Source organism: Oncorhynchus mykiss, chromosome 3, assembly GCF_057628025.1.
Source record: "Oncorhynchus mykiss isolate SJ-2025 chromosome 3, ASM5762802v1, whole genome shotgun sequence".
NCBI lineage: Eukaryota > Metazoa > Chordata > Actinopteri > Salmoniformes > Salmonidae > Oncorhynchus > Oncorhynchus mykiss.
The window spans coordinates 89,741,844-89,757,566 of NC_143024.1; the positions used below are offsets into that span (position 1 = coordinate 89,741,844).

Here is a 15,723-nt window from a genome sequence, read left to right on the forward strand (position 1 = left end):
TTCTGGACAAGACAGACAGGCATGCAGCTTTTCTCAGCCAGTCAAAATCACGAATCAGCATAATTATTATGGACATATGGCAGAGGTTATTGGGATGAGTCATTGTATGGAATGTCTAGTAGATATTCCTTCATTTTGTATTTGAAGGAATTGAAGGTGTTGCAGTGCATGAGGTGGTTCCAATAACATATACATATACATATATATAAATATAAATAACACACTAGATGACTAATAGTGGGCGCTGTTTTGAAGCCACCGTTCCTCCATCTTGGTATTCCCCCACCATTGTAAAAACATCTATTACATACACCATAATGCACACTTTTAAATTATATTATGTGAGCTAAAGCTAAATATAAAAAATAAAAAAAATCTATTAAAAAAACATTTCTTAAATTTTAATTCTTTGAGATTACTAGCGTTATTGTCTCCACTACAGCAAAAACAATACTTAAATCCTTGTAATTTTGTCTTTGAAACATTTAATTGAAATACTGTACAATGCCATGCGTTCACATGGAAGACTGCTCCTACTGTGGAGCGCCAATATGGCCGACTGGTGGATTCAAATGGCCCATACTAAAGCACCAGCAATCCAGGGTTTATATACATCATTGGGTGGTCTGGGAGACTGTTCCAAAAAAACAGATGTGATGGAAGATTAGGTCAATCTTGTACGGAAAAAATGGATGTGGAGATCTCTGGCAGTTCTCGTAGAATAATGAGGAACCTTAATATTGAATTTGAATAGTGTTTGGAAAGAAACGGAGAATACAAAAACAGAAACACTTGAAGATGGTTGACATAAATATTGAGGATTTAAAAAGGCGAGGAACTGGCACGACTGTCTCAGTGAGTTGCTATCCTCACAAAAACGTTTTTGGAGAAGGAAGATGTTATTGAGGTTGTTTTTAGAAGTAGTGGCCCAGACTATATTGCAATCTGATATAAAATAATAGATTAATGGGTATTAGGCTACAGATAAAAACTAATATTTTCTTGGGATGAGATGTTGAACTCGTCCCATGACACCCGGTAGCTTTTGCAATTTTATCGGAGAGAATTTAAATACGATCTTTTTCCTCAATAAGGATAACTAGGAATTTGGTGGGATAGTAGATCATTTAATATGGATTTCCTCTTCCTCTTTGTTAAAACATTTTCTAATAAAAAGCATGTAAGATTCTGGCAATTAAGCAGTTTATCTACTTAGCCAGATGAACTCGTGGGATAACACCTCTTCATGCATACGCTAACGTACCTCATCTTCAAATAATATTTTTGCAGGAATCTCCTTGCGAATGATTTTGCCGAAGATTGTATCACCTTATAGTTTTGTGATTTTTATTCGTTTTTATTTCTATTTGAAATTCAGTTTAGTTTCAGTTCGTTTTCAGACTTGATTTACCTGTTCCATTTCAGTTTGATAAAAGCATTTATTATTTAGTCTTTATATGATTTAGTTTCAGTTTTAGTGTTAGGGACAGAGTAGCCTTATGCCATGTATGTGTTGTAGGCCTATAGCAGGGGTACTCCAGTACTTTTTGAGATGGTTTGGTCACACATTTATTTCCTTGGTTGCAAAGTTCCAGATGGATATTGTCATTTATCGGCATAGTAACAAACCCCTGACCCACGCGACCCCAACTGTCCACACCCGTCTTGTTTGTTAATGCTAAATTCATGCAATTCAACCAATTTTCCATGTCTTATGTGTGTTCATATGATACTAGGAGTTGAATCCTGACCGAACTCCAAAAACTAAATAAACGTAATAAAAAAATGCCCGTCTCACCTCATCTTCATCCTGAAATTCTTTGTGGGTGCTGTTCAGATGAACTTGAAAATGTGTTTCCGCATGTAATTTTTTTTAAACCTTTATTTAACTAGGCAAGTCAGTTAAGAACAAATTCTTATTTTCAATTACGGTGTAAGAACTGCCTTGTTCACCCTCTGTTCTACACACGCTGCCATCTTTTGTCCTTTCCTGCAATGTACTCAAAATAATCCCATACGGTGCTTTGCCTTTTGCGATCGGCCACTTGCTGGTGTTGGGTTTGCTGCCGCCATTGTTCACAGCTATGGTCCGCGACCTCCCTCAGATTTTGTCCCTGTTAGCTAGTGACAGTGATGCACAAGCCAGGCCTATTTGAAAGATTGCCATCTACTGTCAGCATTTACCCGCCAGATTCAAAAGCTCACAAACCCCATTAGGAAAAAAAAAGGTTGAAAACCCGATTTGATTTTTAGAACGGGAGAAAAAAAAACTACAATTAAACAATGTAATTTTAGTTTGTTTCACAGTGAAATATAGTTTTAGTTTTTCAAAAGTTTTTAATTATTTTATTTCAGTTTACTAAATAGTTTCTCCAATTTTAGTTTCAGTTTTTGATTACTATAATAACCTTGAAGCATCCAATCATCGTACTAACGCTAATTAGCATTGACTAGCGAAACCACCCAACTTACGTCATAATACACACAGACATAAAAATGGTATCCACAAGTTCATCCGACTGATTTATCAGTATTTCTGTGATATACAGTGGGGTTTCCGAAATTATTGACACCCTTGATAAAGATGAGCAAAAACGACTGTATAAAATAAAAATAGAGCTATATTGTATGCTCAAAACATTTTGATAATTATATTATTTTATAGTAATACAGTGGGAAGAAAAAGTATGTGAACCCTTTAGAATTACCTGGATTTCTGAATAAATTGGTCATGTAATTTCATCTGATCTTCCTCTAAGTCACAACAATAGACAAACACAGTCTGCTTAAACCAATAACACACAAACAATTATAATTTGTCATGTCTTCATTGAACACACCGTGTAAACATTCACAGTGCAGGGCGGACAAAGTATGTGAACCCTTGGATTTAATAACTGGTTGACCCTCCTTTGGCAGCAATGACCTCAAACCAACATTTTCTGTAGTTGTGGATCAGATCGGCACAGCGGTCTGGAGGAATTTTGGACCATTCTTCTTTACAAAACTGTTTCAGTTCCACAATATTCTTGGGATGTCTGGTGTGAACCACTCTCGAGGTCATGCCACAGCATCTCAATCGGGTAGAGGTCAGGACTGACTGGGCCACTCCAGAAGGTCAGGACTCTGACTGGGCCACTCCAGAAGGTCAGGACTCTTGACTGGGCCACTCCAGAAGGTCAGGACTCTTGACTGGGCCACTCCAGAAGGTCAGGACTCTTGACTGGGCCACTCCAGAAGGCATATTTTCTTCTGTTCAAGCCATTTTGTTGTTGATTTACTTCTGTCTAATGGGTCGTTGTCCTGTTGCATCACCTAACTTCTGTTGAGCTTCAATTGGAGGACAGATAGCCTTACATTCTCCTGCAAAATGTCTAGATAAACTTGGGAGTTCATTTTTCTGTCGATGATAGCAAGCTGTCCAGGCCCAGAGGCAGCAAAGTAGCTCCAAACCATGATGCTCCCGTCACCATACTTTACAGTCAGGATGAGGTTTTGATGTTGGTGTGGCTGTGCCTTTTTTTCTCCACACACGGTGTTGTGTGTTCCTTCCAAACAACACAACTTTAGTTTCATCTGTCCACAGAATATTTTGCCAGTAGAGCTGTGGAACATCCAGGTGCTTTTTTACAAACGTCAGACGTGCAACAATGTTGTTTTGGACAGCAGTGGCTTCTTCTGTGGTGTCCTCCCATGAACACCATTCTTGTTTAGTGTTTTACGTATTGTAGACTCGTCAACAGAGATGTTAGAATCTTCCAGAGATTTCTGTAAGTCTTTAGCTGACACTCTAGGATTCTTCTTAACCTCATTGAGCATTCTGCCATGTTGCAGTAATTTTTGCAGGACGGCCACTTCTAGGGAGAGTAGCAACAGTGCTGAACTTTATTTATAGACAATTTGTCTTACCATGGACTGATGAACATCAAGGCTTTTAGAGATAGCTGTGTAACCCTTTCCAGCTTTATTCAAGTCAACAAATCTTAAATCGCAGAAATCCAGGTAATTCCAAAAGGGTTCACATACTTGCCACTGTACAATTGCTCAAAGAAAGAGATGTTTGTTTAACAAGTAATACATTTTGTCTTCTCTCAAAAAGTTACACGTCAAAATTGACACCTCTAAAGAGTCTTATAAATAAAGTAGTCAAAAGTGAAGTATTTGGTCCGGTTTTCCTAGAGCACAATGACTACATCAAGGTAGTGACTACAAACTTGTTGGATGCATTTGCAATTAGTTTTAGTTGCGTTTCAGATTATTTTGTGCCCAATAGAAATTACTGGTAAATAATGTGTCATTTTGGAATTACTTTTTAGTATAAATAAGAATATAATACATTTCTTAACATTTCTACTATGATGTGGATGCTACCATGATTACAGATAATCCTGAATGAATCGTGAATAATGACGATTGAGAAAGTTACAGAAGGTCAAAGATCATACCCCAAAGACATGCTAACCTCTCACTTTGACCAATAACAGAGGAGGTTAGCATGTCTTGGTGGTATGATCGTAGAACATAGATCATCAACATAGAACATGATCAGTGGCCTCAATCATGATTATCAAGCCTGGATACCACCCTAATACAATAAGTAGAATATACACCAAACAGAGAGAAGTCACTTACTCTACTGTGGTGCTGCCAGAACGAGGTTTAACCACGTTGGCAGAGGTCAGCTCCTTTGTCACCAGCCGCAGCAACAGCTACAGAGAAAGCACATTCACACACATTAAAACCTCATTCTATGAGATCTACACACATTAAAACCTCATTCCATGAAATCCACACACACATTAATGCACATTTCAGGTCAACTATTTAGAAGATTAGCATGCGCACACACCACCAGTGCTAGGAAGTCAGCTGCCATCAGCATGTAGAAGACCTGGTTCCATCCCCGTGACGACAACACTCCTGCCAGGAGGGGACCTATCGCTGCACCTGAGAAGAAAACACATCATCCCAGGACAGTTAGTAAGTCACAGAGATAGTCCTATGCTGAATTCGAAAGCAACCCGTGGTTGTTAGCTACCGCCTTGTGGAGCTAATTTATCATGTAGGATCTACTGGTGGGGCTGGAGGTGACCCGGAGAAGAAGGCGAGAGACTAACCTACTGATCCTGTGCCGTCGATGATGGCTGTGACAGTAGAAAGGGCTCTGGAGTTGCCCTTCAGGCTCTTGTGTGTTCCCTGGAGTCAAAAGGTCAAACAGAGAGAGGCGGGATTTGAGGTCAGAGAGAGGCGGGATTTGAGGTCAGAGAGAGGCGGGATTTGAGGTCAGAGAGAGGCGGGATTTGAGGTCAGAGAGAGGCGGGATTTGAGGTCAGAGAGAGGCGGGATTTGAGGTCAGAGAGAGGCGGGATTTGAGGTCAGAGAGAGGCGGGATTTGAGGTCAGAGAGAGGCGGGATTTGAGGTCAGAGAGAGGCGGGATTTGAGGTCAGAGAGAGGCGAGATTTGAGGTCAGAGAGAGGCGGGATTTGAGGTCAGAGAGAGGCGAGATTTGAGGTCAGAGAGAGGCGGGATTTGAGGTCAGAGAGAGGCGGGATTTGAGGTCAGAGAGAGGCGGGATTTGAGGTCAGAGAGAGGCGGGATTTGAGGTCAGAGAGAGGCAGGATTTGAGGTCAGAGAGAGGCAGGATTTGAGGTCAGAGAGAGGCAGGATTTGAGGTCAGAGAGAGGCGGGATTTGAGGTCAGAGAGAGGCAGGATTTGAGGTCAGAGAGAGGCGGGATTTGAGGTCAGAGAGAGGCAGGATTTGAGGTCAGAGAGAGGCAGGATTTGAGGTCAGAGAGAGGCAGGATTTGAGGTCAGAGAGAGGCAGGATTTGAGGTCAGAGAGAGGCGGGATTTGAGGTCAGAGAGAGGCAGGATTTGAGGTCAGAGAGAGGCCCACACACAGGAAATACTGAAATATTATGGCCACTCAAAGTTTAGGAAGATAAAACTAGGGAGGATTATAAACTGTGTAAAAGGATAGCGAGACAGATTCGCAACACACACACACACACACACACACACTCACCAGATCAGCAGACACTGCTGTTGTAATAAGGGCATATGGTCCATTCACTAGCCCTCCACACACCAGCAGCATACCTAGGAGGTACATGGCACATAAAAACACCATTCACTTGATCGTTGGTTGAATGTCAAAACCAACCAAGCTTGTGACATAACACTGTTCACCTGTAAGTCATTGACAGTCAAAATAGCACAGCCAATAAGTCAATGGGCTCAGGAGAGGATTCAGTCAATCCCTCAACACAAACTGGAGAATATGAGAATGTATCCCTACCGATGGTGGGTCCCAGTCCAAACTCACTGATCATAGAAAAGCCATAAAGCTGAAACAAAGAACAAAAAACAACAGCTATCAAATACACTGAGTGGACAAAACATTAAGAACACCCGTGTACACAAAACATTAAGAACACCCGTGTACACAAAACATTAAGAACACCGGTGTACACAAAACATTAAGAACACCTGTGTACACAAAACATTAAGAACACCTGTGTACACAAAACATTAAGAACACCTGTGTACACAAAACATTAACACCTGTGTACACAAAACATTAAGAACACCTGTGTACACAAAACATTAAGAACACCTGTGTACACAAAACATTAAGAACACCTGTGTACACAAAACATTAAGAACACCTGTGTACACAAAACATTAAGAACACCTGTGTACACAAAACATTAAGAACACCTGTGTACACAAAACATTAAGAACACCTGTGTACACAAAACATTAACACCTGTGTACACAAAACATTAACACCTGTGTACACAAAACATTAAGAACACCCGTGTACACAAAACATTAAGAACACCTGTGTACACAAAACATTAAGAACACCCGTGTACACAAAACATTAAGAACACCCGTGTACATAAAACATTAAGAACACCTGTGTACACAAAACATTAAGAACACCCGTGTACACAAAACATTAAGAACACCGGTGTACACAAGTGGACAAAACATTAGGAACACCTGCTCTTTCCATGACAGACTGACCAGGTGAATCCAGGTGAAAGATATGATCCCTTATTGATGTGACTTGTTAAATCCACTTCAAAATCAGTGTAGATAAAGGGGGAGACAGGCTGAAGAATGATTTATAAAAACTTTTGAGACAATTGAAATATACTGAACAAAAATAGACGCAGGATGCAACAATTTTAACGATTTTACAGCTCATATAAGGAAATCAGTCAATTGAAATAAATTCATTAGGCCCTAATCTATGGATTTCACATGACTGAAATACAGACATGCATCTGTTGGTCACAGATACCTAAAGGTAGGGGCGTGGATCAGAAAACCAGTTAGTATCTGCTGTGACCATCATTTGCCTCATGCAGCGCTACCCATCTCCTTCACATAGAGTTGATCAGGCTGTTGATTGTGGCCTGTGGAATGTTGTCCCACTCTTCTTCAATGGCTGTGCGAAGTAGCTGGATATTGGCCTGAACTGGATCACGTTGTCGTACACGTTGATCCAGAGCATCCCAAACATGCTCAATGGGTGACATGTCTGGTGAGTATGCAGGCAATGGGAGAACTGGGACATTTTCAGCTTCCAAGAATTGTGTACAGATCCTTGCAACATGGGGCCGTGCATTATCATGCTGAAACATGAGGTGATGGAGGAGGATGAATGGCACGACAATGGACCTCAGGATCTCGTCACGGCATTTCTGTGCATTCAAATTGCCATCAATAAAATGCAATAGTGTTCGTTGTCCATAGCTTATGCCTGCCCATACCATAACCCCACTGCCACACCATGGGGGTCTCTGACATCAGCAAACAGCTCCGCCCACACGACACCATACAGGCTGTGTGCCATCTCCCCGGTACAGTTGAAACTGAGATTCATCTGTGATGAGCACACATCTCCAGTGCTCCAGTGAGCATCGAAGGTGAGCATTTTCCCACTGAAGTCAGTTACAACGCTGAACTGCAGTCAGGTGAAGACCCTGGTGAGGACAACGAGCGCTCAGATGAGCTTCCCTGAGACAGTTTCTGACAGTTAGTGCAGAAATTCTTCAGTTGTGCAAACCCACCATTTCATCAGCTGTCCGGGTGGCTGGTCTCAGACGATCCCACAAGTGAAGAAGCGGGATGTGGAGGTCCTGGGCTTGCATGGTTACACGTGGTCTGCTGTTGTGAGGCCGGTTGGACGCACTGCCAAATTCTCTAAAACAAAGTTGGAGGCGGCTTATGGAAGATAAATTAACATTAAATTCTCTGGCAACAGCTCTGGTGGACATTCCTGCAGTCAGTGTGCAAATTGCACATTGTGTTGTGTGACAAAACTGCACATTTTAGAGAGGCCTTTAGTCCCCAGCACAAGGTGCACCTGTGTAATGATCATGGTGTTTGATCCGCTTCTTGATATGCCACACCTGTCAGGTGGATGGATTATCTTGGCAAAGGAGAAAATGCTCACTAACAGGGATATAAACAAATTTGTGCACAAAATTTGAGAGAAATAAGGTTTTGGTATGGAACATTTCTGTGATATTTTATTTCAGCTCATGAAACATGGGACCAACAATTTACTTTTTATATTTTTGCTCAGTGTAGATTTTGTATGTGTGCCATTCAGAGGTTGAACGGGAAAGAAAATATTTAAGTGTCTTTTGAACGGGGTACGGTAGTAGGTGTCAGGCGCACCGGTTTGAGTGTCAAGAACTGCAACGCTGCTGGGGTTTTTCACACTCAACAGTTTCCTGTGTGTATCAAGAATGGTCCACCACCCAAAGGACATCCAGCCAACTTGACACAACTGTTGGAAGCATTGGAGTCAACGTGGGCCAGCATCCCTGTGGAACGCTTTCGACACCTGGCAGAGTCCATGCCCCGACCAATCAAATCAAATTGTATTTGTCACATGTTTAGCAGCCAACTTGGTTAGCAGCCAATTGAAGCTGTTCCGAGGGCAAAACTGGAGGGTGTAAATTAATATTAGGAAGGTGTCCTTAAATGTTTTGTACACTCAGTGTACATGTCCTGTAAGGTTCATGATGCATGCTCATATTTTTATTCATTGAGATGATCAACTGTGATTCCTGTCCTGTACAACAGGGGGGAGTCAGAGAGAGAGAGGCGGAGACAAGACAGAGAGCAAGACCGAGAGAGAGACGGACCGACTCACAGTAGGAGCAGCCAGCAGCAGCATCACTGCACAGGTAGTGGCCCTCTTTCCCAGCTTATCAGATATGACCCCAGCCAGGATTCCCCCTGTACAGACAGACAGACTATGTGATGAGCACCACAATCAAGAAAATACGAGTGGTTTGAGGGTAGTTCTATTCCAATGATGCAGGAATGATGTCTATTAGTTTCCAATGATAATCTCGACAAATAAAAAACTATCTCTGACACAAAACACACAAAGGAGCAGAAACATCCAGATCATAAGACAGTTATATGGTTCGTTTTGACATCATGAAAACAGATGTAAAAACAACCTCTGGAAAAAAAAAAAAAAAAAGGGAACATACCCACAATTCCTCCCACGTCAAACAGAGTGGAGAGCTCTCCGGCCTTCTTGGCATCTAGGTGAGCTGAGACAGACAGACAGACAGCACATTATCTCAACACACCCTCTGGCAAACAAAACAAGTGACAATACTAATAATGCTACCTGGCAGAGCACGGGAACAACTACCTGGCAGAGCACGGGAACAACTACCTGGCAGAGCACGGGAACAACTACCTGGCAGAGCACGGGAACAACTACCTGGCAGAGCACGGGAACAACTACCTGGCAGAGCACGGGAACAACTACCTGGCAGAGCACGGGAACAACTACCTGGCAGAGCACGGGAACAACTACCTGGCAGAGCACGGGAACAACTACCTGGCAGAGCACGGGAATAACTACCTGGCAGAGCACGGGAATAACTACCTGGCAGAGCACGGGAACAACTACCTGGCAGAGCACGGGAACAACTACCTGGCAGAGCACGGGAACAACTACCTGGCAGAGCACGGGAATAACTACCTGGCAGAGCACGGGAATAACAACCTGGCAGAGCACGGGAATAACTACCTGGCAGACTCCCTACTGCCTCTGATCTGGCAGACTCACGAAACATAAAAAACTGTGTTTGTAAATGATGTCTGAGTGTTGGAGTGTGCCCCTGTCTGTCCGTAATTAAAAATAATAAGAAAACCGTGCCGTCTGGTTTGCTTAATATCAGGACTTTGATGTATAGCATTTACTTTTACTCAGGTATGACAATTGAGTACTTTTTCTACCACTGACCTTAAGTACATTTGAAACCAGATACTTTTAGACTTTTACTCAAGTAGTATTTAGCTGGGAAACTTTCACTTTTACTTGAGTCATTTTTCTGTTAAGGTATCTTTACTTTTACTCAAGTATGACAATCGAGTCATTTTTCTGTTAAGGTATCTTTACTTTTACTCAAGTATGACAATCGAGTCATTTTTCTGTTAAGGTAGCTTTACTTTTACTCAAGTATGACAATCGAGTCATTTTTCTGTTAAGGTATCTTTATTTTTACTCAAGTATGACAATCGAGTAATTTTCCCACCACTGCAACACACCTGCTTTCGTGATGTAGAGCGGCAACCAGAAGAGGAAAGTGTAGCTGACCAGCTTGGCAAACAGCAAACACAGAGAGAACTCGATCACTCCCTGGATGGAGAAAGAGAGAGAGAAGCCAGACTGTCAACAAATAAAAGCTATATAGTTGTCTAGAATAGAAAGGTACTTGGTTTATGTTTAGGGCCAGCGTTTTCCCCAGGTGCTTATACAGCACCTATGCAATTCTTTTTGATCTATTTAAGAGCCGGCAGGGTTCCGCTGGCCCTTGTACTTGATTTGATCAATTAAGGTCATTGATTAGATAGGAACTCCCCTCACCTGGTTGTGTAGGTCTTAAATTGGACTTGAATTGAAAGAAAATAACAAAAACCAGCCGATACAAGCCCTCCAGGAAATGAGTTTGACACCCTGGCTTTGGGGAACAGGGCCTGGGCATTGGTGTGTGTGTGTGTGTGTCACACGGGGTTGGTGGCACCTTAAAAATGGGGAGGGCTCGTGGTAATGGCTGGAGAGGAAACAGTGGAATGGTATCCATTTGTTCCGTTCCACACTATTATGAGCCTTCCTCCCCTCAGTAGCCTTTTTGTTTAACTATCCTTGTGGGTACCAGAAGTCTTCATAAGGATAGTAAAACAAGGACAATTCTGACATGTTGGGAAATTTTGCTGTTCCCTACAAGTAAAAATGCTATTTTAGACTTGAACATTACAGTTAGGCTTAGGTTTAGTGTAGGGGTTAGGAATAAGGGGTTAGGAATGAAGAGTAAGGAGTGAGGGGTTAAGGGTAGGTTTAGTGTTAGGAGTTAGGGTTAGTGCTAGGGTTAAGGGTTAGGTGTAGTTTAAGGGTTAGGGGTTTAGGGTTAGGTGTAGTTTTAGGGTTAGGGGTTTAGGGTTAAGGGTTAGGTGTAGTTTTAGGGTTAGGGGTTAGGTGTAGTTTTAGGGTTAGGGGTTAGGTGTAGTTTTAGGGTTAGGGGTTAGGTGTAGTTTTAGGGTTAGGGGTTTAGGGTTAAGGGTTAGGTGTAGTTTTAGGGGTTTAGGGTTAAGGGTAGTTTTAGGGTTAGGTGTAGTTTTAGGGTTAGGTGTAGTTTTAGGGTTAAGGGTTAGGTGTAGTTTTAGGGTTAGGTGTAGTTTTAGGGTTAAGGGTTAGGTGTAGTTTTAGGGTTAGGGGTTTAGGGTGAAGGAAAAAAGGATGTTGGATGGGAATCAATTATTTGGTCCCCACAAGGATATCAATACATAAGTGTGTGTGTGTGATATGGGTGGTGTGAGAGCTCAGGTGACTGACCGGTATGCGTAATGCTCCCATGAAGCTGATGGCCGAGGGCTCCGATTCACTTTTCACCACTACCACCTGCTGTACAGGGAGCAGCAGCTCTGTGTCCCAGTTCTGAGAGGGAGACCAAGGGTTAATAACACAGATCTAGATAAAGACATTAACCAAAAAACACAGACAAACTCAGATAAAAACAGACACACACCTGAGATTTGCCTCCTTGTTTGTACGAATGATAGAGCTGGTTATGTCCATTCACCCCTTTCCAGCTATTGGTCAGCTTCTATATTAGAAAACAAAACCAAGTACAACACCATTTACCATCATGTTACAGAATCCACATGAAGCTACATTCAGTTTTCACCATCATGTTACAGAATCCACAGGAAGCTACATTCACTTTTCACCATCATGTTACAGAATCCACAGGAAGCTACATTCAGTTTCCACCATCATGTTACAGAATCCACAGGAAGCTACATTCAGTTTCCACCATCATGTTACAGAATCCACAGGAAGCTACATTCAGTTTCCACCATCATGTTACAGAATCCACAGGAAGCTACATTCAGTTTCCACCATCATGTTACAGAATCCACAGGAAGCTACATTCAGTTTCCACCATCATGTTACAGAATCCACATGAAGCTACATTCAGTTTTCACCAGCAAGATGCAGTGTTCCAGCAGCCACCAATGTAAACATCTGTAACGCAGTTCAAAGTCATGTGGGAGGATGAAAACATCACCTGTCAATCAAGAATAACCCTAAATAAAGATTTTACAATGAATCCACCCACATTGTAAACAATTATGTTTTGTTTCCCTTTTGGATGTGTGACACTCAGGTACTCTGCTGCTACCAGTGGGATAAAGTGGGAGACAGTTGTTATGGAAACAATGCTATTCAGGCAAGTTCTGAAGACGTGGGCTACGCACAATGAAACCACTCATGGCTCACAAAACCAAAAAAACAATGTCCACAACACATTTCCAAAATGGCACTTACACTCGGCATAGGACAAAAACAAGGGGGCTTTGTCTCAGATTCATACCTCTGAAATGTCATCCCCATATTATGTCTATACTAAGAGATGCTTTGAGGGACGCCCAGAGAGACATGATAAGTACTCACAGTGTTGCTGGAAGCAGGGTTCTGTACATCATGGATGCTTTTCAAATCATTTGGATCTGCAGACAAAACCAGGTCAGATTAGATGTCAGCATGCAAACGTTTTACCATTCCAAAAATCATGCACGGAAACTTCTCGGAGGTCAAGGGGAAGAAAGTCCCGTCCCATCTTCCTACAACCAGTCACAGAGCAGTACTCACGTTCGATGAGGAAGAGGAAGCAGACGACGCCCATAGCAGCGATGACGAGGCCGGGGACGATGAAGGACAGGCCCCAGTTGGAGGAGACCCAGTAACCTGCGATCAAAGAGCCCAGGATGTTGCCCACTGAGGTATGGGAGTTCCATATGCCCATGATCAAACCCCTCCTGTAGGGAACACCGGTTAAAACAGGGTTAGGATAATGTTCTGATCAGTTAAAACAGAGTTAGGATAGTGTTCTGATCAGTTAAAACAGGGTTAGGATAGTGTTCTGATCAGTTAAAACAGGGTTAGGATAGTGTAGTGTTCTGATCAGTTAAAACAGAGTTAGGATAGTGTTCTGATCAGTTAAAACAGGGTTAGGATAGTGTTCTGATCAGTTAAAACAGGGTTAGGATAGTGTAGTGTTCTGATCAGTTAAAACAGAGTTAGGATAGTGTTCTGATCAGTTAAAACAGAGTTAGGATAGTGTTCTGATCAGTTAAAACAGAGTTAGGATAGTGTCCTGATCAGTTAAAACAGGGTTAGGATAGTGTTCTGATCAGTTAAAACAGGATTAGGATAGTGTTCTGATCAGTTAAAACAGGGTTAGGATAGTGTCCTGATCAGTTAAAACAGGGTTAGGATAGTGTCCTGATCAGTTAAAACAGGGTTAGGATAGTGTCCTGATCAGTTAAAACAGGGTTAGGATAGTGTCCTGATCAGTTAAAACAGGGTTAGGATAGTGTTCTGATCAGTTAAAACAGGGTTAGGATAATGTTCTGATCAGTTAAAACAGGGTTAGGATAGTGTTCTGATCAGTTAAAACAGAGTTAGGATAGTGTTCTGATCAGTTAAAACAGGGTTAGGATAGTGTTCTGATCAGTTAAAACAGAGTTAGGATAGTGTCCTGATCAGTTAAAACAGGGTTAGGATAGTGTCCTGATCAGTTAAAACAGAGTTAGGATAGTGTTCTGATCAGTTAAAACAGGGTTAGGATAGTGTTCTGATCAGTTAAAACAGAGTTAGGATAGTGTCCTGATCAGTTAAAACAGGGTTAGGATAGTGTTCTGATCAGTTAAAACAGAGTTAGGATAGTGTTCTGATCAGTTAAAACAGAGTTAGGATAGTGTTCTGATCAGTTAAAACAGGGTTAGGATAGTGTTCTGATCAGTTAAAACAGAGTTAGGATAGTGTTCTGATCAGTTAAAACAGGGTTAGGATAGTGTTCTGATCAGTTAAAACAGGGTTAGGATAGTGTTCTGATCAGTTAAAACAGAGTTAGGATAGTGTTCTGATCAGTTAAAACAGAGTTAGGATAGTGTTCTGATCAGTTAAAACAGGGTTAGGATAGTGTTCTGATCAGTTAAAACAGAGTTAGGATAGTGTTCTGATCAGATCCCTCCTGAAGGGAACACCAAATAACATAGTTAAATTCCTATTGTAACTTCAACGTATCTGAACTATAGCGGAATCATCAGAATAATAACAACAACAACAACACATCTTGTGGCTTACCTTCCCTTCCCAAACCAGTTCCCGATGCACGTGACCACACTGGGCCAGCCAGTGGTCTGAACCAAGCCATTGGCCACCTGAGGCAGCGGAGAAACACGCAGAGGAGTATGTTGTGTTAGACTTGGGAGCAACGAGAGCAGCTAGAAAAACATTCAGAATACAGAATAGTTGTTCTCTGATTTCTCCAACATTTGTGTGTGTGTGTGTGTGTGTGTGTGTGTGTGTGTGTGTGTGTGTGTATATATATATATATGTGAGTGTATGGCATTCTATGTATGCGTTTGATTCACCTGGACAAATATATAGAAGCTGAGGTTGTGGATGTTGTAGATGCGGCCCAGACCAAACAGACAGGTGAAGAGGCCACTCATCAGCATGCCGAACGTCAGGTACAGACGAATAGGCAGGCGCTCGCCGATGATGCCACTGCGGGACGCACAATGATGACACAATCATAGGAATAGACACAATCTCCTCCCAGGTTCAGGTTCATCACTAGGCCTCTAATAGAATACAAACTGTCACCAACTCAGATCTTCAGCGTTGACACTCTTGCTCAAGTTAAAAATAGCAGCTACCAGTAAGATAATGGTGGGTATTCCTAATCACCTGACCTGTCCAGGATCAACTCCAAGACCTTTCTAGCTAATAACACAGCCAGAGATTTCCCCCTGGTCAGGTTAAATGGACAGCCTGGATGAGGCCTTACCTGAGGTACATTCCCACAGCGTAGGCACAGAGGAAGGAGTAGTCCATGGCTCCCAGAAGCTGCTTATAGTTGCTTTTATCTAGAAATGGTGAAAAAAAGTTTTTGCATAAGAATAACATCAATTCAACCAATGGCCACTTACAGTGGGGCAAAAAAGTATTTAGTCAGCCACCAATTGTGCAAGTTCTCCCACTTAAAAAGATGAGAGGCCTGTAATTTCCATCATACAGTGGGGCAAAAAAGGACAGAGGAGCCTCTTAAAGAAGAAGTTACAGGTCTGTGAGAGCCAGAAATCTTGCTTGTTTGTAGGTG

At 42.1% G+C, this 15,723-nt stretch overlaps 1 protein-coding gene across 1 annotated transcript in view; it reads right to left on the reverse strand.

Moving 5' to 3' along the window:
• The window catches only part of LOC110520630 (glucose-6-phosphate exchanger SLC37A1), a 28,382-nt gene that overhangs the window by 2,132 nt on the left and 10,527 nt on the right, over nt 1-15,723 (reverse strand). Inside the window, exons 5-19 of the mRNA XM_036975284.2 lie at nt 15,412-15,490; nt 14,993-15,128; nt 14,703-14,779; nt 13,206-13,372; nt 13,008-13,063; nt 12,079-12,156; nt 11,886-11,987; nt 10,601-10,691; nt 9,529-9,591; nt 9,180-9,265; nt 6,300-6,348; nt 6,027-6,100; nt 5,118-5,196; nt 4,850-4,947; nt 4,633-4,709 (exon numbers count right to left, since the gene is read on the reverse strand). Of these exons, the coding sequence (XP_036831179.1) occupies nt 4,633-4,709; nt 4,850-4,947; nt 5,118-5,196; nt 6,027-6,100; nt 6,300-6,348; nt 9,180-9,265; nt 9,529-9,591; nt 10,601-10,691; nt 11,886-11,987; nt 12,079-12,156; nt 13,008-13,063; nt 13,206-13,372; nt 14,703-14,779; nt 14,993-15,128; nt 15,412-15,490 (1,312 nt within the window). The remainder of the gene's footprint in view (nt 1-4,632; nt 4,710-4,849; nt 4,948-5,117; nt 5,197-6,026; nt 6,101-6,299; nt 6,349-9,179; nt 9,266-9,528; nt 9,592-10,600; nt 10,692-11,885; nt 11,988-12,078; nt 12,157-13,007; nt 13,064-13,205; nt 13,373-14,702; nt 14,780-14,992; nt 15,129-15,411; nt 15,491-15,723) is intronic.